This window comes from Colossoma macropomum, unplaced genomic scaffold (genome assembly GCF_904425465.1).
Source record: "Colossoma macropomum unplaced genomic scaffold, Colossoma_macropomum, whole genome shotgun sequence".
NCBI lineage: Eukaryota > Metazoa > Chordata > Actinopteri > Characiformes > Serrasalmidae > Colossoma > Colossoma macropomum.
The window spans coordinates 29,486,199-29,509,081 of NW_023494807.1; the positions used below are offsets into that span (position 1 = coordinate 29,486,199).

A 22,883-nucleotide genomic window follows, 5' to 3' on the forward strand; every position below is an offset into this window, starting at 1 on the left:
AATACAATTGCTATACTCCTTTTGTGAAAGCCTTTTTTACTAATTTACTAATTTGTTTATTTTTTTATTTAAGGTACAGTTGACACTAGTATAAGCAAACAATAGATATTAATGCAATATGTAATACAGACAGTAGATAATACAGTGTGGTGAGGGTGTAGATAAAACAGTGGCATGCAAGATGATGATGATGATGATGATTATTATTATTATTATTAATGTTGTTATTATTATTATTATTATTATTATTATTAATAATAATAATAATTATTATTATTATTATTATTATTATTATTATTATTATCCATGATGTGCTCTGAGAAGTATATTGTGACAAAATTTATAATAATGTTAAATAAATATTAATAGTAATAATAATAATAATAATAATAATAATACACTTGCATTTAAATGTAATTACATAAATAATGACATACTTAATTACATTTACAATTAATTCACATTAAATAAGTGTAACTACACAACAATAACATTTCATATATATCATATTCAGTTAATAGTGGCTATTTACAAACCCAAATGTGCTCTGGATTGAAAGCCTTGTTTCAGTGAGCTACACGTGGAAAATAATTATACACCCCATTTCCAAATAAGTTGGGACGCTGTGTAGAATGTAAATAAAAATAGAATGCAATAATATGCAAATCATGTAAAAACATTTTTTCAAAAGAAAATACTACAAAGACAACATATCAGATTTTGAAACTGAGAAGTTGTATTGTTTTTGGAAAAATATATGCCCATTTTGAATTTGATGCCAACAACACATTCCAAAAAGTTGGGACGGGGGCCTGTTTACCACTGTGTTTCATCATTTCTTCTTTTATCAACACTCTGTAAGCATTTGGGAACTGAGGAGACACTGCTGTAGTTTTGAAAGTGAAATGTTTTCCTGTTCTTGTTTGATACAGGATTTCAGCTGCTCAACAATTCAGGGGCTCATTTGTTGTAATTTTCATTTCAAAACCCTCCATATGTTATCAGTGGTGACAGGTCTGGACTGCAGGCAGGCCAGTTTAGCACCTGGTCTCTTAATAATGAGCAATGCTGTTGTAATACATGCAGAATGTGGTTTGTCTTGTTGAAATAATCAAGGATGTCATCTGGATGGCAGCATATGTTGCCAAAATATATATATATAGTTCAGCATTAATGGTGCCTTCACAGATGTGCATGTCACCCATGCCATGTGCACTAATGCCCCCCCTATAGCATCATGAATACTGGCTTTTGAACTGTGCACTGATAACAAGCTGAGTAGTCTTTATCCCGGGGGACACAGCGTCCATGATTTCCAAAAAGAATTTCAAATGTTGATTTGTCGGACCACAGGACACTTTTCCGCTTCGCCTCAGTCCATTTTAAATGAGCCCGGGCCCAGAGAAGGTGGCAGCATTTCTGGATCCTGTTTATGTACAGTTTCTTCTTTGCATTTTTGAGTTTTAACTTGCATTTGTGGATGCAGTGATGAACTGTTTTCATAGACAGTGCTTTTCAGAAGTGTTCCTGAGCCCGTGCAGTGATTTCCACTACAGAATTTATTGTTGTTTTCAGTAGCAAAATTCACTTTCTGTAGTGTGTTAATTGGTATAATGGACTTTGTCCTTCTGCTCTGTGTTTTGTTTCAGTGATTGATCTGGAAGAGAAGCTCCATCGCAGTGAGATGGACAGGCGGAACTCTCTGCAGCGAGCTCAGTTGCTGGAGGGACAGCTGCAGGTGGTGCGCGGGGAGCTATCCGACACACTGGACCACCTACAGGAACTCCGAGATGTCCTTCAGAGGACCCAGCTGACCGCAGACCAACGACAGACCACCATTGACCAGCTGGCTGCTGAGCTCAGGTGAGGCTCCGCCCCTCAGCCTCTCTGCTATTGGTACAGGAGTGTGAGGGAGGGGCTTGTGAGCCACTACGGCGTTGGCCAAAGGATGTTTGGGTCTTCAAACTGTTTCTCAGTTTCCTTTCAATTAGGCGATGAAGGCTGTCGAAGTCTGTCTCTTCATGTCAGATGAGTCCGTTTCTGTCATTTTCCATCACCAGACCCACTTCAGTCTGACTCACTTATTTCCAGTTATAATATAATTGCAGTATAATCGCAATATGGAATTTGTCTGTCATGCAGCCTAATTTTGTATCACTGTGAATCTTGTGTTTGCTTACAGACTTAAAAGAGTACTGTGAACTCACTGACATATTAATGCTGGATTTGCCTCACTTCAGTTAACAAACCTCTTTTTGGATATTACTCTGAAGGTTTTAATTTTTACCCTGATTTTCTCCCCAATTTAGTCGTAGCTAGTTAGGACTCCCCCAATCACACGATGCTAACACAGGCTTCCTCCGAGACCTGTGAAGCCAGCCACCGCTTTCTTTTCAAGCTGCCGCTCACGCAACGTCACTGGACAGCCGAACGCGCTCGGAGGAAAGCGCCAACTGCCAGATCTGTTACATCAGCTAACAGACGCCTGCGCTGACTAGCATCGCGCTGAGTGAGTGATGGGGGAGAAGGGCAGCCATCCCACCCACCCAGAGAGAGCGAGGCCAATTGTGCTCTCTTGGACTCCCGGCTACGGATGGCTGTAGCATCACCAGGGATCGAACTTGCAATCTCCTGATGATGGGGCCAACGCTTAGATGGTTGTGCCACTCGAGAGCCTATTACTCTGAAATTTTACTCTGTAAAACATATCACACCAAACACATCCACCATCCACAATCCATGCAGTGCTGCTTTAATGTTTTTCTAGTATGAGATAGATGAATTATGTAAATGATGTGGCTCTGTTACGATGTAAAAAGAAGGAAAAAGCTGTAAATTAAGTAACAGGTTTGTATAGTGTAAACTGTAAATTTGAGAGAGTACACTGACTAGTTGAAATATGAAATGCCTGACATACGCAACACATTATTTCAGTAAGATTTGTGGTGTAATATATAACTTTTTCCTCTGTTTCTCTGTAGCTTTCTCTTTGGCTCTTGTATGCTCATACTGCTCTGTAGAAAAGCTGAGAGTTAGAAGCATCTGTGACCTTGACTTACTCATGAAACCTTTTTAACTGAAATTAACTGCTCGTCCCTGCACTTCTTTGATATGGATGTCTGTTCAAGCATCTTCCCTGTTGCTAATAAATATTCACAAGAACACAAGCATTGCCCACTATATTCAGGCCTTAGAGGGTTTGTAACAACACGACCGGCCACCAGTCATATCAAAGCATGTGAACAGATGCCGCATAATGACACGAATATAAACCATTGCTTATAACAAGGGTTATAAACTGTTTATGTTCCATTTTACAGTCACAATGAAACCAGCCAATCATTTTTCATTCAAATCCCAACCAGTTCCCTTTGCCTCATTCTCAATATAACGTTATTTTATAACATGCTCTTTTTGCACAGTGCTGCCACCTTTTGGCGCAAACGTGGACTACTACTGCATATTGATGTAGTTCAAAGTAACATCAGTGATATCTCAGTAACGTATAGTGACGTCACCACCTTGAGCCAATTTCACTTAACAACAATCGTAAAATGAGCTAAAGAGATATTTAATATCTAACTTGAGACATTTAAACCAGTCCACAGAGACATGGGTTCATAATTCAAGAGGAATTCCATTGATTTTTAATTTTTTTTTCTGTATAATTAATAAATTAAGATGTAAATAATGTCATTCAGAGTGGTATAGTGCGAAATGCTCCATTTTAGAGAAACCTATCGAATCAGAATTGTTCACGGAGGTGGTGATAGGAACCAGACGGCCGCCTCTAAAAGCACCCTCATGGTTATAAATACACTGCCTGATGCCTCATTTTCCTATAGTTTTAAATAAGCCCTCGGCCTAAAACAAATTTGAATAATATTTGCTCAACGTAAGGGTACATGCAGGGTGCTATGAGGCAAAATAGTCCCCAAAGAAAAGATATTTCTCAGATTTTCCACTGTTTTACCATATACATGGACACGTAGACACATTGGTGGTTTTGGATAGTAAATGAAACGGCTATATTTGTGTTGTCATCTACACCTGGTTCCTGTCACCACCACTGTAAAGAAATCTGAGTCTCTATAATCAATCATTTCACATCAAACCACTCTGAATAAAAATATCATACTCAATGTGCAAAAGCTACTGTACAAGCAGATGATTTAAAAAAAAAAATACTACAATTTTAGGTATAATGAGCTCTCTGCATGTGATCAGGAAGAGTGGTGTTATTTTCTTAGAATAAAATTTTAGAATTTTTAGAAGTTAATGTTGATTCTATATCTTGGGCAGATTTAGCATAGTTCAGATTTGTTGTTTATTTTGTCTTTTGGCTTTTGATTGTTATGACCAATATTTTAAACTTTTTTTTGGTAAAAAGTGGATTTTGTAAAGCAGAATGTGTATGTTTTTACAGAGAAAGCCAGAGGGAACTGGAGGAGAGGAATAATGAAGTGCTAGACATGGACACTGCACTAAAGGAGCGACAGGGGGAGCTGCAGCAGAGAGCAGAGCTGGTACACACCCACACCAAACAGAGCTGGATTAACCCAGATCAACTGCATTTATAAAAATACTGTTTAAAAGAAGTGGTGGCATTCACTGTTGTCAGATGTTTCTCTGCAATTCATGACTACAACAAGTCTCCTTACTGCAGAGATGGTACTGACCTCCCGCTGTCTGAACTGAGCTGAACCACATCACTATATTACCTCTCCTGTTAATACACACTGTGCAATATTTCATAACCGCCACTGTAATGACACTTTCACTGTGCACTTTAGACTGTAAATACTGCTGACACTCCTAGTTACATTTATACTCATTGTGTTGTAACTACCTCATACTGTTTAGTGCAATACCTGCTCTCATTTAAATACAACAGATCTGTCTCATATGCTATATAAATATGCAAATAGATATACCTTTATTCCTACTCTCTCATACTTTCTATCTATCTATCTATCTATTTCTGGAGCTGAGACATGGATCAAGCATGAGTACCTGAGTTAATCATATTTATATGTTTTTAAAGTCCTGTAGGTGGTGCAGAAAAAAGAAATGGAAGTCTAAAAATTGTCTGTTTGATCATAATATATCTCTGTCTCACTGTGTGGTCAGCTTGGGCAGCTGGATGTGGCCATTAAGGAGCGAAAGATGGAGATGGAGAGGAAGGTAGAGCTCCTGCAGGACACTCTGGAGAAGACTGAGAGAAAGCTTAAAGAAAGAGATAAACAGGTACACACACAAAACACTTGTTTGTATACAATGTCAGGGCATCCAGGTCACACATGTCTTCTACTATATATATATATATATATATGTGTATGTGTGTATGTATGTGTGTGTGTGTGTGTGTGTGTGTGTAAATACATTTTTCTGCACATAAAAAAGAAACATAAAATATAAAATGTGCCATACCTTTTGCACCAATTTTATTTTTTTTCTTTTATTTTGTCCCCAATATTTTAAATTCAGTAAATAAACAGTAATTGTTCAATAAATTGTGCAGAAGTTTGTTAATTTATTTTAGACTTAGAAAATCAACAAAACATGTAATTTGACCAGGGCCACTGAAACTTTGTTATATGACTTTATGTAAGTATTTGTATGTAATAATAATTTTCTAGTCTAACCCTAATTCTAGCCTCAGGTACCAAAAAGATGTGGCTTTGCTCCCTCACTTTACTCACTTTAAAAGATTTAAGCACAGATTTTTTTGTAAAAAGCACTTTACAAAGGAGCATTTTGTTGTTCCTGTAGGTTAGAACTTTGGATTTTCTAAAAGTCAACATTTTTAATCCACAAATTCTATAAAAACACACTCTTAAATGAGAGTTTGATATGGTATGGAAACATTGTTACTGTTCAAGTTTCAAAACTACCCACCCTCCAGTCCATACAGTTTACATTTTGAAACTAAACTGTAGCAACAGCATATATGTGCATATTCAGCCTAGAGCAGTTTAGCCCCGCCCATTCACCCTGAAGTTATAAGGAGTGTTTCAGCCTGGACTGCTTTTTGAAGGAGCTGTAATACAGAACAGCCAACCAGAACAGAGCTCATCACCTGCATCACAGCACAGTAACATAAACAGCATGTTTAATTTTAAGGGATAAGGAGAGGTTGGAAAACAATCATGTTAAAATTAAACATGGCTGTTTTTGCTACATAAAAACCTCACAAATGTTGCAAGTTAAACGCAGAGAAAAAATAAAATAGTAGAAAAATGTAGAATGGTTAAGTGCTCTGATTAGGGCTTTGTAGAAGGACTTTATGACTGTGTGTCCCTCTACAGGTGGAGTTCCTAACTGAAAGGCTAGATTTAGTCAAATCTCAGCTCCAGGGGAAGGAGGATCTGGAAAAGGTAAGTCGGGGTGGGTGAGACATGTTTTAGCAAAAAGAGACTTAAAACATAATCTGGTAAAGATGAATGATAGAAAGACTGTTGTGATGTTGGGCAAAGCTTACAGAGCATTGGCAAAAATCTCTATACACCAAAATTCACACCTAATCTATCTTAAGGTCAGTATTAATGGGAAATCATAGCACATTTTCCTTCTGAACTGTGATGTATTTGCGAGAGGAACATGGTAAGAACGTCTCTAGACTACCTGAGGTGAAAAAAATGTATTGGTTAATGTTATTTTTCCTGCCCACTGGTGCGCAGTGATATTAGCAAAGCTCCGAAGACTTTTACATACATACATACATCATCTAAACCGCTTATCCTACTGGGTCGCGGTGGGGTGCTGGAGCCTATCCCAGCTGTCATTGGGCGGAAGGCAGGATACACCCTGGACAGGTCGCCAGTCCATCGCAGGGCAGACAAACAGACATACACAGTCACACACACATTCACACCTAGGGGCAATTTAGCATGTCCAATTGGCCTGACTGCATGTTTTTGGACCGTGGGAGGAAACCGGAGTACCCGGAGGAAACCCACGCAGACACGGGGAGAACAGGCAAACTCCACACAGAAATGACCCTGGTCACCCGGCCGGGAATCGAACCCAGGCCCTTCTTGCTGTGAGGCGACAGCGCTACCCACTGTGCCACCGCGCCGCCCCCGAAGACTTTTACGTTACATTTAATTGGAAAATTACAAGAAAACAATCTTTTAACTCATGTGCTTAGTGTGACCAGCAACACGAACTTACAAGGCAAAGAGTTTTGATTTTGATTTCAGGTTGACTTTGTGTGACCTTTCACACACATACAAAATAAAAATACTTTAAAATTGATAATCACATAAATAACATAAACTGAGTCTGTTCTACAGTTTCTCATTAGGTTGAATGAATAACCGACTCTAAATGTAGGTGTTGTGATATTTGACCTGTGTTCTGTAAAGCAACAACAATTTTAGGGCTGAGCCTGGAGAGTAATTGATAAGTGAACCTGGCACTTCTACAGAATGACCCACATTTTTTTGCCGTTCATGTTGAAATGGCCCTCATCTATTGTACACAAATACACCATACACTTTTCTTTTGATGGTTCGGAGGCAAGGTTGCGGTGGTGCACTGGGGCAAGTTTTTAAGAGCTAGTATTAGTTTTCGGACTAATAATTAATAGGTTTTCTAAAGCTCTGGGGATTTTGCGTGTTGTAGAGTGCAGCAAAGTCATTGACTGCAGTGTGAATGTTTACTTTGTCCTTCTGTTTATTCATACTTTTATGAAACTGCTCCTAATTTCCACTGATGTCCTGTCTAACTTCAGTTTTTTTTTTACTAAATTCTGGTGGAAATGTTAATATTTCTGTTATGCTTTCTCTTGTGCAGCAACCCTGACAGAGCTCGAAGAGACCACACGTTAATTTCCTTTTAAACATATATCTGGCAGGTTGCAACCTCAAACCTGTTTTTATTTAGGAACTCTTACCTCATACCTAGAAAAAAATGTTTCCTCATCAACCAACGAACTGGCATCAGTGTTCTAGTTTTGCCTGAGTTTTGTTTGCTCTTTCACTCCCTGAATGCAAATACTGATTAAGGCTGCACATCATGGACAGAATCATAGTATTGCACTTATATTTCTGCATTTTGTGATTGCGGTATGATTTGTGATGCAAAATATATTGAAAATACACTGGTGAATCAATAAAAATGCACTGGTGAATCAATAAAAATGCACTGGTGAATCAATAATGTGACGTAATTAAAATGTTTTAATTTTAATGAATGTTAAATTAAAATTACAGTTTATTTCGAATATATTTGAGCATTTCAGTTGGTCTGCTTGTCTTAAATTTTCCACACCACGTAGTGTGCACAGTGGAATGTAAATTCCAGCATTTAAAATAAAAATATACAAAATGGCCAAAATGGAAATGCAAGGGTTTGTCCTGACAGTGACGATATTCAGCCTTCTGCAATATCAATATTGCAAAGAGGACTGTCACAATAATGATTAACAAAGACTGTATTGGGCAGCTCTAATTCAGATGAAGACTGAACACAAGCTTGCAGGATGCAACACAGCTTGAGTTAAAGCTTAATTCTGTTAATCTTCACTTTAATGTCCTGCAACTTGTCATTATCCCCCCCCATGCTGAGTTGAAGGACTGATTGAACTGTAATTATTGTGATAACGTACAGTACATCGGTAGATTACACTTTTAAGCCCCAATGATCTATCTCTCTCTCTCTCTCTCTCTCTCTCTCTCTCTCTCTCTCTCACAGAGTGCTCTGGAGTACAGTCAGCAGCTGCGTGCGAGTCGTGAGCAGCTCCAGAAAACTGCCCAGGACCTGCAGGAAGCACACGCTCTCTGTGATGACCTCAGCAGGCAGCTAGATGATGTCACGCAACAAACCAGACAGAAGGTGATCAATACAAGCTTTATTTAGTAGTCATCAGTATAGCAGTTGAAATTCTTCTCCCTCTGGGATGATTTTTGTCATAACTGTTATACTGACAAGCCACGGATAAGCGCTGTTCCTGTTGAAAATTAAATAACTTACTGCAGCGTTCTTGCGGATCCTTAAAAGAGGTATTAAATTCAAGGATGTCCACCATCAGCATATTTAAATGTTATCTGCAGTTATCAGCTGCAATAAGCCCAGTTTAAGCCTTAGTTTAAAACGGACGCAGTAAGGCTACGTTCACATTACAAGGTTAATTGCTCAATCTGATTTTTTGCTCAAATCCGATCTCTCAGGATTCTCTGCACTGCGGTAACACCGACATGGTGGTGGTGTGTTAGTGTGTGTTGTGCTGGTACGAGTGGATCAGACACAGCAGTGCTGCTGGAGTTTTTAAACACCTCAGTGTCACTGCTGGACTGAGAATAGTCCACCAACCAAAAATATCCAGCCAACAGCGTCCTGTGGGCAGCGTCCTGTGACCACTGATGAAGGACTAGAGGATGACCAACACAAACCGTGCAGCAGCAGATGAGCTATCATCTCTGACTTTACATCTACAAGGTGGACTGACAAGGTAGGAGTGTCTAATAGAGTGGACAGTGAGTGGACACAGTGTTTAAACACTCCAGCAGCACTGCTGTGTCTGATCCACTCAGACCAGCACAACACACACTAACACACCACCACCACATCAGTGTTGCTGCAATGCAGAGAATGATCCACCACCCAAATAATACCTGCTCTGTGGTGGTCTTGTGGGGGCCCTGACCATTGAAGAACAGGGTAAAAGGGGGCTAACAAAGTATGCAGAGAATCAGATGGGCTACAGTCTGTAACTGTAGAACTACAAGGTGCTCCTATATGGTCAGTAGAGCTGATAAAATGGATAAAAGAGTGTAGATACAAGGATGTGGTTTTGATGAAGTGGCCAGTCAGTGTATTTTGTTGTTCTGAGGTCTTAAAAAGGTATTAAAAAGCATTATGTGTAAGTTCTGTTGTAATGAGGGTGAGACGTTAAAGTGTAGCCCCATATACAGATCCTTAGGTCCAGTATCGTAGTCCATACTAAGTCTAATCTTGGACTAAACTGCAATGTCTGGTGTTTTATCGTTACAAATCCTATTTAGTCTAGGGGCTTAAACTAGATCTCATAAAACAGGCACCTTAGAGTTTAAGTCAGGCCAGACCTCTTCACTGTATTGTATAACTGTACATCCAGTCTGAGAGAATGAAGGCTGCATGTTTTCTCTGAAGTGTTTGAGGTTTGCGGCGTCTCTTTATAACTCAGCATTCTTCTGCTAACCACTTAGCGTGCTACGTGACTAAGACGATGACTGTTCTCTATGTCTCTCTATTCCTCTTTATCCGTCTGTAAAGTGCCTTTTAAATAAAGACCTGCCAGACTAATGAGAAACTGTAGAACAGACTCGGTTTATATCACAATACCTACATTTAGAGTCGGTTATTCATTCAGCCTAATGAGAAACTGTAGAACAGACTCAGTTTATATCACAATACCTACATTTAGAGTCGGTTGTTCATTCAGCCTAATGAGAAACTGTAGAACAGACTCAGTTTATATCACAATACCTACATTTAGAGTCGGTTATTCATTCAACCTAATGAGAAACTGTAGAACAGACTCAGTTTATATCACAATACCTACATTTAGAGTCGGTTATTCATTCAACCTAATGAGAAACTGTAGAACAGACTCAGTTTATATCACAATACCTACATTTAGAGTCGGTTATTCATTCAACCTAATGAGAAACTGTAGAACAGACTCAGTTTATATCACAATACCTACATTTAGAGTCGGTTGTTCATTCAGCCTAATGAGAAACTGTAGAACAGACTCAGTTTATGTCACAATACCTACATTTAGAGTCGGTTATTCATTCAACCTAATGAGAAACTGTAGGCAAATCTGTCAGTTTTCAACCTGCCTGGATTTGATGATCTAGAACAACACAGTCCTGCTCAGTAGCATAGCATTTTAAACTTGAAACTCAGTGTTATGTAGCAGCTCTTACCGAGTGTTACTACAGTTTCGTATTGGGTATAATGTGATTTTTACAAGCGTTCTGTAAAGCTTGTCCAACCTAGCAGCATTAGCCACAAAAGAACACCTTTGCAGAAGGAGCATGAATATGTCAGTTGTGTTTAAACAATGCCTCTGTTATATCCATGCTAGATTTAGGTCTTTTTCTGCTTCCTTTCTAATCACTAGTCCAGGGGTCAGCAACCCAAATGTTAAGAAGAGCCATTTTGTCCTTTCAGCAAAAATCTAACCACTGTGGGAGCTACAATATTTTGATGTCCATTTTACCATCTTGGCTGTAAATATGTCTCAGTATGTGCTAATGTCCTAGGATAGGCTAAAAATATCATATAAACAAAAACACAGACTTACTTTGCTCTGCTTTAAGCTTAACTCAGCTACAGTCGCTTTTCTCACATCTCCAGCAGGAAACCTTTCCTCAAAAGTAGAACAGTTTCTTGTAAAATGTCTCTGTGTTTGTTTTTTACGAGGCTGAAGTCGCTTCTCATTCTATGTCTATATCTTCTTGTTCAAATTTTTCCGTTCCACCTTAAATGTAGAATGTAACTGCGGCACCACTTAAGGTGGGACGGAAAAATTTGAACGAGAAACTGACTTCAGCTTTGTGACTTTTTAGTGTTTGTCAGTTTCTCTTTGCAGATAAAACGTATCAGGAAACCAGCTGGAGTGATTATAAATGCAAATAAGTCCATTCATCTCCAAATTATCGGCTTATGTTCAGCTCAAATCTCTCTCTTTGCCGTTTCGTTAGCTACTAGCTTTGCGAGATTGTTGTCGTTGTTATGGTGACCAGCAGTCTGCGTGCCAATCTTCAGGGTTAAAGGGTGAATTAGCAGTTCTACATTAACTCCAGAGTTTAAGACCATTTACTGTTAAACTGTGTTGAACGATCAGCAGAGCTCTATTTTACTGTAAAGGAGGATTATTTTATTTTTACCTACAAATCTGATTCTGCTGTGGAGCCACAACAGGGCAGAAAAAGAGACGCATGTTCCCGACTTCTGCCGTAGAAACATCATCTGTAAATTTTTGCAGCAAGGTCTGTCAGACGGTCAGTTTCTCAAGTTTCACTCTGAAGACTGTTTTGTACCATAAAAGTACATATGTTTTGATGGTGTGTATAAGTTGTGTGTATAAGGAAATTGTGTGTATTAGAATTAACAAATAGTATTTAATTACTGTATTCGTGGCTGTAATATAGCGAGGTTTTGAAACATGTAAACAGCTCACAGTGAGAACTAACTAGACTAAAGTGCAGCCTCCACATGACAGGGATAGTTTTAATGTAGTTTTACAACTAAGCCTCCCAAAGTAAACAACGAGAGAAGTCCTCCTGTATACATTCAAAATAGATTACTTTTTTATTCACAGATTCATCAGAAAAATTCAGTCATGCAAATAAAATATTTCAGTTTTACCGCCCTAATATTAGCTGTTCTACTTCATAGTAAAAAATAACCCTGCCATGTTTGACGCAGCTTCTTTTCACTAATCATATTTATGTATTTTTATGTGTTTGGGTTGGAAACATTGTCCGGTTCAAACAATACAAAACTGTATTTGGTTAATTTAATTTTGCGTCAGTTTACCAGACTTATTAACAAATGTTACAACTGATCCTATGTGGTAAGTTGAGTCGTTTGTACTTGCTCTGCTTTTTCGCTGAATTATTAGCAGCAGATGCTGGAAGTTTACATTTTCATTTGTGACAGAGATGTGCAGAAATATGAACTTTGGCCAAAAACTTATAAGAAGATTTAGCTTAAAACAAAATGTTTGGGTTCTGCTTTATGCAGCGTTGTATCAGTCTGCTGTACAGGGGCCACACTGTAATGATTAACAATTAATAGCTTGCTTGCTTTATGCTTGGTGCATTAGTGATGGTGTCCACTGTCTTTGAGTTGAGCTGTCTTGTATCTGTGTTTTGCATGTAGGACGCTGAGGTGCAGCGGCTGCTGGAGCAGCTGAATGTAGCTGAAAAGCGTCGTGTTCAGAGTGAAGCTAAACACCAGGCCGCAGTTACTGCACTACAGCACCAGCTTGAGCAGGAAAGAGAAGAGCACCATAAAGAGGTATAACTGCTCCAGTGTGCAGTACATCACTACTCACTCAGGGCTTTATAAATAGCCAATTTGCACCATTCTCCCTCCCAGTACCCCGAATGTAGTCCTTCAGCCAAGACAGATCTCAGGTTTTGTCTGCTGTCTGCTGGGGCTGTGAGGCTAATGTAGCTAACAAGTAATGGAACCTTACAGCCCCCTCGTTACCTCTGTGCAAACCACGTACTTAAAATATCACACTGGCCTCAAACCAGAGTGATAAATAATCTCAAACCGACTTGCTGCTATTATTGTTCTTGGCAGTGTTTTGTGATGTACTTTAGTCTGTGTTTATAGATGATAGCATGTCATATAGCGTTAGTTACTGAACAACTTGAAACAATTTGAGGCACTTTGAGTGCTAAATTAATGGCTGTCAATTAACATAGCTTGTTGGCTACATTTCCCTACAGTGACTTAAGTGCAAAACTAAAGAAGCAAACATGTCTTGGCTGATCAATGGGGAAGAAATTATTGTGTAGTTGATTTTAGGCTGATTTTAGGACTATCATTAACTTCAGCTTTTATTACCATTCTTTGTCTTTATTATTTTTCCCCTTCTCAGCCCATTCCCAGAAGTTTCCAGCTGGTCACTTCCACATAGATATCACATTTCATATTTCATGCTTTATTCATTATTCAGAATGTAGTGCACTTGCATGAAATGGATTAAGATAAAGTTAATGCACTTTGAGTTGCTATAAGCCTTTGGCAGATGGCCAGCCACAAATCAGGGTTCGAGCTGACTCCTTTAGGATTAGAGCACAGCTGCCTTCGGGGTTGAACGGTATTGTTTTTTTTTAAAGTAGTTGTTCTAGTAAGCAGTGTTGTCAACTATATCACAAAAGCGATAATCATTATTAAATAAAATCTTTTTGAATAAATCTTTTGAGTAAATCTGCCCACAGAACAGCTGCAAATGTGCCAAACGGCAGTTCAGAAACATGCGGTGCTAGCTTTCGCCCTCCTAGTGCTGGTGGTATTGTGTGAGAAAATTGGGGAGAAAATTGGGGGAAAGTAGACTTAAGAACTGTCCAACACTGCCATTGATAACAAGCCCACCCCACACAGTAAAGAACAGGGCCCTTTTACCTCTGTAATATACAAGTAAATCTTCAATAGGGCAAGATGTCTCACATTTACATTTTATATATATATATATATATATATATATATATATATAATTGCTCTAGATAAGTGTTTGTTAAATATATGAGGATAAATCCGTTTTAAATGTTATTTGTCTACTTCACAGATGAAAGCATCTGCTAAATATGTAAAACAAAGACCATTTCTGCTTCTTGATTATTTTCTTTTGGAGGAATAATTTACTGCCAAAAGTAACACATTGTAATAAGTAGTACTGCAATACTTGTCATGTCCCACATCTTTAAATATCATAAGTATCATGATAATTTTGCATCATAAGGCCTGTAGCGATTCGCACCCCTGATGGCTGGTTGTATCTGAGTCTGACTTATGGACGTCTTCTTTTGCACCACTAAACGTGCGTGTACAGTCAGCAGTAAAGTTGCCTTTTGCTGTCTCGATGCAGAAATAATATATTTGGTCAAGTACTGTCAAATAGCCTGGACCATCTTGTCCTATTGTCCACGTTCGTTGCCTTAATGTCTTTGTCTTTCCCTTCCCTCAGCTCTCTGCTCTGCAGCAGACACGAGGGCAGCTGCTGAAGGTTTCGGATCAGATTTCCAGCAGTCTGCGCAGCTCCCAGGAGCAGCTGACCCAGCGGCTGCAGCAGGCCAGAGAGCAGCTGGACGAAGCCAAAGCCGAAGCCGCTGGCCTGCGAGCTCAGCTTTATTCCTCAGAGCAGCTCCTGCAAACTGCTAATGAAAACCTGCTTATCAAGGTACTGGGATGGGATCTGTGGTGGATATCGAGGCTGGGTATTGATGATTAATTAGTTAGTAGTAATTAGTTTTTCCAACGGATCCTTCCACCTTCAACATATGTCATCAGAAGGTGGTTTTCCTTTTACCCTATTCTTCAGTGGTCAGGACCCCCATGGACCCTCACAGATCAGGTACTATTTGGGTGGTGGATCATTCTCAGCACTGCAGTGACACTGACGTGGTGGTGGTGTGTTAGTGTGTGTTGTGCTGGTCTGAGTGGATCAGACACAGCAGTGCTGCTAGTGCCACTCAAATAGTACCTGCTCTGTGAGGGTCCATGGGTGTCCTGACCACTGAAGAACAGGGTAAAAGCAGATGGACTACAGTCTGTAATTGTAGAAATACAAAGTGCACCTGTATAGTAAGCGGGGCTGATAAAATGGACAGTGAGTATAGAAACAAGGAGGTGGTCATAATGTTATGCCTGATCGTGTATTACTGAATTGTATTTAATTTAACATTCAGTTGTTGACTACATACGATGTTGATATAACTACTAGTCTACTTCAGTATGCAGTATATGGCACTGAATCATGATGTAAGTTAGACATTATGATGTTCCGGACCTTTGCTTGAGGATATTTTCTCTAACTGGACCTTATTGAATTTTAATTACCCCTGTACTAAACGATCGAGATAACGCAAACGCAACTCAACTTTAGCAAGACTCTCATGATTTGATTCCAACATTGGAAACTCGTCTGTGACAGTGAAATCACTTGAAAAATCGTTTGGTGTAAGGTCAGCATTAGTATGACCAGGTACAAGAACTAACAGGATACAGAAAGGGTCACTTTCAGTTTCAGGTTGGCTTTAATGCTTTGCTGTGTTGACATTTCAACCACAGCCCTGATGAAAAGTGGTGTTAATGACATGGTGCTCTACTGAAACGGCCTATCTGTTCAATTCAAGGTCAGGAGGACAGCGTCTTCCCTCATCTATATAAGGAAACAAGCAAGGGAGTTCCCACTTCGTTTCACAGGGTGTGCCTGAGAGGTGCTAAGAAATATTTTCTCATTGGTGCATCGTTTAGGAGCACCTGTCAAAGTTACACCCGTACATTAGGAACCTGTTCTGCTCGCTCATTATCCTCATTAAAGTGTTTACCGCTTCAGTGCTGTGTCTCACAGAAGAAACATGCTGTTGTTGCAGGAACCCATATCTGTTATCCTGTATGGTGACAACAGTAAGGAAGGGTTGTTTTGCAGTGTTTGCAATCAAGGCATAAATCAAAGTTTACAACCTTGTGATCTATGTGTATAATTGTAGGTCATTAAAGCCGCAGTTGTTAGATGAGAATGCTTGGTTGCTTACGTTATAACATTAAGTAGAAACTCAACCAAGACATTTTGTCGCCTTTCAGGCACTTCGGGCCTCATTTTGTAGTTTTTATCTATTCAATATTGTTAGTTTTTAAACTCAACCAGTGTCAAACACAACCACTAAAAGGTCCATATTAAAAAATCTCAACAAATCCGAAGGCCAGAGGACATTTATGTTTTATAAATGTCAGCAGCAAAATATAGCCACTTGTAATAAACCTTCAAATATTATATGTGAATACTTGATGTATTTAGGCTACATTAGATACAGATAACTGTTAAATCTCTTTAAATGTCCTCAGGATGTAGGGCTGTTAAACCTACCTGTGTGATGGATCTAGACACCTGGCATCTTCTCTGCTGCACGTTCACTAATTCTTGGCACCAGTTTCTGAGCTGCTCAGTGTTCATGTTGGTTGAACTGCAGCTGAAGTGCAGGTAGTGTGTTTGGTGATATGACTAGTGGAATTGGGTAGAAAACTGCTGTCCCGATGATTGTTGTTGGGAGAGGGGGGTGTCAGAGCAAATTATGTTGCTGTGCATGCTGGGGATTGTAGTGCAGCTCATTGTAAAAGGGGCTAATATTAATTGAAAATCAAAATAATTTAGGTTAGGATTGTGCCGTGGGCCTGATCTGGCCTGCTGGCTTTGTGTTTGACACGAGTTTTAAAGGATGCATTAATTAATGTCAGTCATTTCCTATAGACATAGACATAACCTTATCAGGGAAGGTGACGGCTGAAAGCAGCTCATCTAATTCTTATTATTCTCTCATCATTAAACAGGGTTGTTTTGTTTAGACCTTTCTTACAACCATTAATGACAGGTTGCAGTATTGTAGGCCTCCCTGTGTTTTTGTGTTGATTTCATGTTCGAATAATTGGTGGAAAACACCAAGGCTGAGCCATGTTTGAAGCCGTTGTAAAATAATCCAAATATGACCGCACACATCAACTGAAGTTATTAAAACTTGGCAAATTAATGGAATAATCTTTGACAATAATGGTAGCCAGTTAACGACCTACATTGTTTGGAAGAATTGTTTATTGTGGTTATTCTTAGAGCTATCCTGTGTAAGTTTCTGGGATTTGGAGACCCCTCTGGTGGAAATGTGTAATTACATGCAGCTTGCGGAAAAACATTTTGTACTGTGGGTTGTGCTTCGGACCCCTTTCCTGAGTGGATGAATCTGAAAGAGATTTCAAAAAGAATGAAGTCAAAATTTGGTGAAGGACGTGTCTTACGAGGATCTGAGTGAATTATCTGCTGTTGTCATCATATCTTAATCGGTTTAATGTTGATTTTGAGATCATTTGAGGCCTAAACATCGAGCTGGACTTTCTTTTTGAGTCTGTGTGACATAAATACATAAAGACGTATATCATGGTGTGAAAAACTCGACCCGACGCCTCCGACTTTTAAATGATTATTTTAGGCCTTTTTTCGTTGATAATTTTGGCCTGTTTATTTTTATTCCTGACTCAGTAATGCTACTTCTTTACACTTCAACAAAAATAGCTTTGATGAAAAATTATTTATTAAGCATTTTACCATATTTTGTCAATATTTTATAAAAGCACTGAGCCAAGAGAGTGCATGTTAGTGTTTGTATTCCACTCTATGTACTCTAACCCCAAAGCCGTTGTAAAGTTATTATATTATTATATGGTAGAATTAACTCTCTCTCTCTCTCTCTCTCTCTCTCTCTCTCTCTCTCTCTCTCTCTCTCTGTCTGTCTGTCTGTCTGTCTGTCTGTCTCAGGAATCAGAGATTACACGTCTTCAAGCCAAGATTTCCAGTTTGGAGAGAGCCGCTGAGCTCCACAACACTACTCTCCACCACGAGTCCACTTTTCCGTCTTTCTCTCCCTCTCTTAAAGACCTCCCTCAGTTCTCCCCCTCCCATAAGGACCACCTCACTCGCTCCAGCCTGTGCTCCTCCACCACCTGGAACAATGCCTCCTCAGATGCCTCTCTGGAGCTTTCTGAAAGTGTAAAAGCAAGTGTACAGGAGGCTCTGAGGTGTCCCAGTTCTCCCAGTGCAGACTGGCAGGGCCTGAACAACCCTGACCTCACCTCCACCTCAGACACCACCTTTAACCCTCTCACCTATATGCTGGATGAAGGAGAAACTGAAGAACCTGATATGGACACTCTCTCTGGCATGCTGAAGTTCGTCAACCAGACGCTGGCCCTACAGGAGCAGCACTCTCTCTGCAGCTCTCACATACAGGCAAGTGTGCACCACGATCTGTTAAAGCGATAGTTTGACCAAGAATCAGTACCTCTTTACCCACATCAGTATGCCAAGACATGTTCGGTGTGAAGTTTGGTTCTTTCGTTTTGTACTGGAGCTTCAAGGTTATTGTAGCTAAAAAATCACAATCACCATCAATTAGCATTGCCCTAACTAAGGATGGGCATTTTATTCACCAAAAAATGTTGTCATAGGTCTCTCAAGGCTGCAGGCCTTCTCACACTGTACACGTCCGCCGGACAACATGCAGCACCCAAAAGAAAGCCGCCACTCAGCGTCTTAATATTACTGTACCATATTAAACTCACACCACAAATCCAGAGTAGGTTAATTACATCAAGAAAGTGGTCAGACAATGCTAATCACCTGTTTTCACTTCAGCTAAAGTTGAGGTTACGACTTTGCCAGACTGAGAATCAGGGTAAGAGTCGGTGCTAGTCGGCTCTAGTCTGAGGGGCGCAGACTCACATTTTTGGCCTCCCAGTCGCATTTCAGACCAGTCGGACTTTATCATGTTTGATTATTTTGTCCCGAGTCTGAATGACATCTAGTGCAAACTGGTCAACGACTCAATCTGAACACATTCCCGCAACAGCCAACGAAAACTGAGAGCGCAAAAGAAGAAAATACAGCACGTAAGCAAAGAAAAGTGGGGAGAAGTCTCTCATGTGTGAAGCGAAGGTTTTTATTGAGCTGAATTTAAGACACAATTGAGTTTATGTACATTTAAAACTCCCAACATAAACCAACCAGCACTGCTCCACGTTTGTTTATTTGGGTCTCCTAGTTACAGGAGAACGCATGAGTTCACGCGAGTTCAGTGAGCTCCGTTCGGTTCAACAGCAGCTGAAAAGTTTTGATCCCTGATATTTCAGTTGCCCACAAAAATCTTCAAAAACCAGTCGGATAACGTGAGATGCCCAGTCTTTTTACAATCTGTTCAGACGTAAAAAGTCGTGTAGTGAACCCAAGGCTTAATGTTACTAGTCTAGTTTGATCTAAACTTGTTTCACTTCGTAGCTTTTAGCTTGAAAACAGTGAGTTTGTGAAGAGCTGGTTAGCCGATACCAAATGTGATAAATTCACTAAATGGTGTTGAAAGTTTTTCATCAAATCTATAAGAGCAGAGCCTAAAAATAACTTGAGCTTGATGTTTATTGGCATTTTTCTGCTAAGCTTCCTCTGTGCTATAGCTGATCTGCTGTGCTGCATGATGGCCTTTAGATGGCCGCAGTAGTCTTAATTATTGTCATAATTCTTTGCACTAAACAGATTTGAAACTCTGACCAAACTATACAACGCAGGCCCTCTGGTTGTTCTTAAATATGAGAACCAAATTCTAGTGCTAACTGAATGCCTAGATCATCACACACTTAAAAACCATGTGGAGTTGGTAAGTAATCTCTAGACTTGATTACATGGTTTCTAAAAACATGGACACAAGTACAGACAAGTTTCAAGCTGGCTGCCACTGTTTTCAGCTATACAACCTTATTCTTCCTGTTTTTATTGATAACAGTGTGTCATACATTATTATTTAGGCGTGCAGTTCACACCATGGTAATTCGTGGGGTTTAAGCTTCCATTTATTGTTAGCTACATTAGCCTGGTAGCTCTAGCGTAGAACTAAAGAAGCGAACTTCAGGCACCAAACCTTGGCTGTTGGACTACAGTTGGGACGTTGCGTGAGCGGCAGTTCGAAAAGATGCGATGGCGCTTCACAGGTCTCGGAGGAAGCCTGTACTAGCCTTCGCCCTCCTATTGTGTGATTGGGGGAGTCCTAACTAGCGGGTGGAATTGGAGACGACTAAATCGGGGAGAAAATTGGGGGGGATAAAAAAAAAAAACCTGTTTTTATTAAGAACACTAATTTTTTCCCTAAAAGGACCTTAACGAGGACGGGTACAGTTTTAAAGGAGACGTATCTTGACAGAAGACTTTTCGAAGACGATCTGCGGAGTACAGACGTGTGGATTTAGACCTTTTCCCTTTCCTGTCGTTGTAACAGAGCAGCAGCCATCTGATCATCCAGTGCTGCATTAGTACATGCACTAATCGAGAACAGTCAGATACTTGAAACTTGAACTTTTTGATATGCTTTTTTTAATTTGTATTTTTGTATTTGGTGAAATAATTTCAATAAATGAAATAATTTTGTGTGTTTTTGATATTTATAAATGTTTTCTGTTTTTTTTTCTCTCAGTTATCACTGTGCAGCATGATTGCAGGATTTGTACAACAGCGTTTTAGGGCCACTGTAAAAAAAATAAATAAATAAAAAAAATAAATAAAAAAATAGTCTAATATTTTTAGAATAAAATTGTAGTATTTCGAGAAAAAGTTGTAATATTTTGAGAATAAAGTCGTATTTATTAGAAAAAAATTGATAATAAAGTTGTGAAGTTACAATAATAAACTCGCGATATTTGGAGGATAAAGTAGGGGGGCTGCTATAACGCACTGGGGCCTCGGTTGCTTTACTGGGGACAACGAAGACGCTGAGCACGCCGAGTTCAGGATCGATCACTTTTCCTGGTAATATCCCACTTTAATGCTGGAATTCTATGACTTTTTTCTCAAAATATTCTGTCTTTCTCCAAATATTACGATTTTATTCTAGAAAATACGACTTTATTCTCGAAGTCTATTATTTTTTTTTGTTTTTTCAACAGTGGCCCTAAAACGCTGTTGTGTATTTACAGTGCGACTGAAGACATTTTTTTCTTAGAGGGGGGTTTATACACAATTTTCCGCCCTTACCCCAAATGTTTGGTGTCTGAAGTTTGCTTCTTCAGCTTTCTACTGGAGCTACAAGGCCAGTGTAGCCAACAAGTAATGGAAGTTAATAACCCACGAGGTAAGCATTCTGCTTACTGTAAGCCTGAGTCATCGCACACTCATGTCAGGGCATATGGAGTTGTTCAGTATCTCTAACAGACTTGCTTATGTGGTTTCTAACACTGTATGACTCACTGTTATGGACGCAGCAGCTTAAAGCCTAATTTTTGTCCGTACTTTTGTCCATTTTTATTTGAGGCGAGTGTGTGATGACTAATTGGTGGGGTCTTAGCTTTTATTACTTACATTACTTTAGCCCTGTAGCTCTGGTGCTAAACTTGAGAAGCAAGCTTCAGACATCAAATATGTCTTGACTGACTACTACTTTAACTTACAGGCTGGAAACCTGAACTCTAATCCCTCCAGTCTGGGTGCTTTGGTAGGTGCGTCTACAGTAGAAAGCAAATTACAGGGTGTTCTGTCCTCATCTCTAAAACCTACCTTCACCTTTCAGCTGTCCGAGACAGACCAATCACAAAGCATTACTACAAATACTGATGATGCATTAATGCCACATCAAACAAATGATTCAAAATTGGTGTGCTGCAGCCATCAGTCTGATTGAGCTGTGTTGAAAACGAGAGCGGGGACACACTCCACTACTGTCCTGGGCTCACAGCTGTCTGGGAAGGTAGCAACACGTCTCTGTGAGTCATCGCGGCTGTATTTGTGCTCTAGGCCATGTTTAAAGAGGCTGCCTTGTTCTAGGCCATTGTGGTTGAATAGCAAACAGGGTGTGAAAGTCTTGTTTGTGCTTCAGATTGACAGCTGACAGGCTCGTTAGTCCTGTATGTGGTCAGTAAACAGTATGTGATCATGTGATAGCAGTCATGTACTTAATATTTCTACTCTTTGTATGACATTAAACGTTTAAGCTGCAGGCTTATTATTAGGTTATTAATCTCAAGACTTGTTATTCAGTAACAGCAGTGATATATGATGTAATGCAGAGGTTTAGACGTCACTGGTCAAATGTCATTTAGTTGTTTTTCTAAATTAAAAATTCTTCTGCACATTTTAATGCACAATTACTGTTTATTTGGCCATTTTTTTTCCAATATGAATTTAATTTCCTAAAAATAAATATAAAGTGTGCATGAAAATTTGCAGAAAAATGCCTAAATATATATATTAGTTTTAACTAATTTTCACTTACAACACTTTTCCAGTGAAATAATTTAACATTCATGACGTCACTTTAATTAAGGCAATTTTTTTAAAATAAAAAGGTTATTTACTTTAAAAATATTCTATGCACTAAAAAAACCCTGCCTGTAAGTTCTGATTTTCTTCGAGTGTCACACGGCACAACCAGCAAAAAGGGACTTTTATTCTGACATGCTTTTAAAAAAGAGTGGGCAGCGTATTGCCCCAAAAAAGAATCCAGAGCTCTTTAGCTCTTTCTCAAATAATGAAAAAATGAGTGAGTCACTGTAAGGCTGGTTCGGTTTACCAAGTCAGGTAAATCATGACATTCTTATTATCATAATAATGTTTGTTTATTTGTAAAGAA

The 22,883-nt window shown here is 39.3% G+C and overlaps 1 protein-coding gene across 2 annotated transcripts in view; it reads left to right on the forward strand.

Annotated features, from left to right (window-relative positions):
* The window catches only part of ccdc18 (coiled-coil domain containing 18), a 54,097-nt gene extending 33,425 nt beyond the window's left edge, over positions 1–20,672 (forward strand). For both annotated transcript variants that reach the window (XM_036556506.1, XM_036556507.1), the window contains 9 exons: positions 1,650–1,863; positions 4,427–4,526; positions 5,131–5,247; positions 6,309–6,377; positions 8,698–8,838; positions 12,880–13,017; positions 14,699–14,911; positions 18,038–18,508; positions 20,418–20,672. In XM_036556506.1, the coding sequence (XP_036412399.1) occupies positions 1,650–1,863; positions 4,427–4,526; positions 5,131–5,247; positions 6,309–6,377; positions 8,698–8,838; positions 12,880–13,017; positions 14,699–14,911; positions 18,038–18,508; positions 20,418–20,462 (1,508 nt within the window). In that variant the 3' untranslated portion in view covers positions 20,463–20,672. The remainder of the gene's footprint in view (positions 1–1,649; positions 1,864–4,426; positions 4,527–5,130; positions 5,248–6,308; positions 6,378–8,697; positions 8,839–12,879; positions 13,018–14,698; positions 14,912–18,037; positions 18,509–20,417) is intronic.
* Positions 20,673–22,883: the final 2,211 nt, after the last annotated feature.